General features: G+C 59.1%; 1 protein-coding gene across 1 annotated transcript in view; it reads left to right on the top strand.

Moving 5' to 3' along the window:
* The window catches only part of LOC113942514 (flotillin-1-like), a gene marked incomplete at its 3' end in the record, with an annotated part of 1,142 nt that extends 1,061 nt beyond the window's left edge, over nucleotides 1-81 (top strand). Inside the window, exon 3 of the mRNA XM_027633629.1 lies at nucleotides 1-81. This exon is cut by the window's left edge and continues 1 nt beyond it. Within this exon, the coding sequence (XP_027489430.1) occupies nucleotides 1-81 (81 nt within the window).
* Nucleotides 82-389: the final 308 nt, after the last annotated feature.

Genomic DNA, 389 nt, shown 5'->3' with positions numbered 1-389 from the left:
CTGGGCAAGGCCCGCACGGCTCAGGTGCAGCGCGACGCCCGCGTGGGAGAGGCCGAGGCCAAGCGGGACGCCGGGATACGGGTGAGGCCCCGCCCACCCACACCTGTGTCACCTCCCTGTCACCTGTGTCACCTTCCTGTCACCTCCTTGTCACCTGTGTCACCTTCTTGTCATCCCTCATCACCTGTATCTGTCACCTGTGCCACACCTGTGTCACCTGTGTCACCTTCTTGTCATGTGTGTCACCTGTCACCTGTGTCACCTTCATGTCATCCCTCATCACCTGTACCTGTCACCTGTGTCACCTTTGTGTCACCTGTGTCACCTGTGTCATCTGTATCACCTGTCACCTGTGTCACCTCCTTGTCACCCCTCATCACCTGTAGCTG

Source organism: Corapipo altera, unplaced genomic scaffold (assembly GCF_003945725.1).
Source record: "Corapipo altera isolate COAL_440 unplaced genomic scaffold, ASM394572v1 55826, whole genome shotgun sequence".
Taxonomy (NCBI): Eukaryota; Metazoa; Chordata; class Aves; order Passeriformes; family Pipridae; genus Corapipo; species Corapipo altera.
Note: the sequence above shows the minus strand (reverse complement) of the source record. Positions and strands in the feature narration are given on the sequence as shown.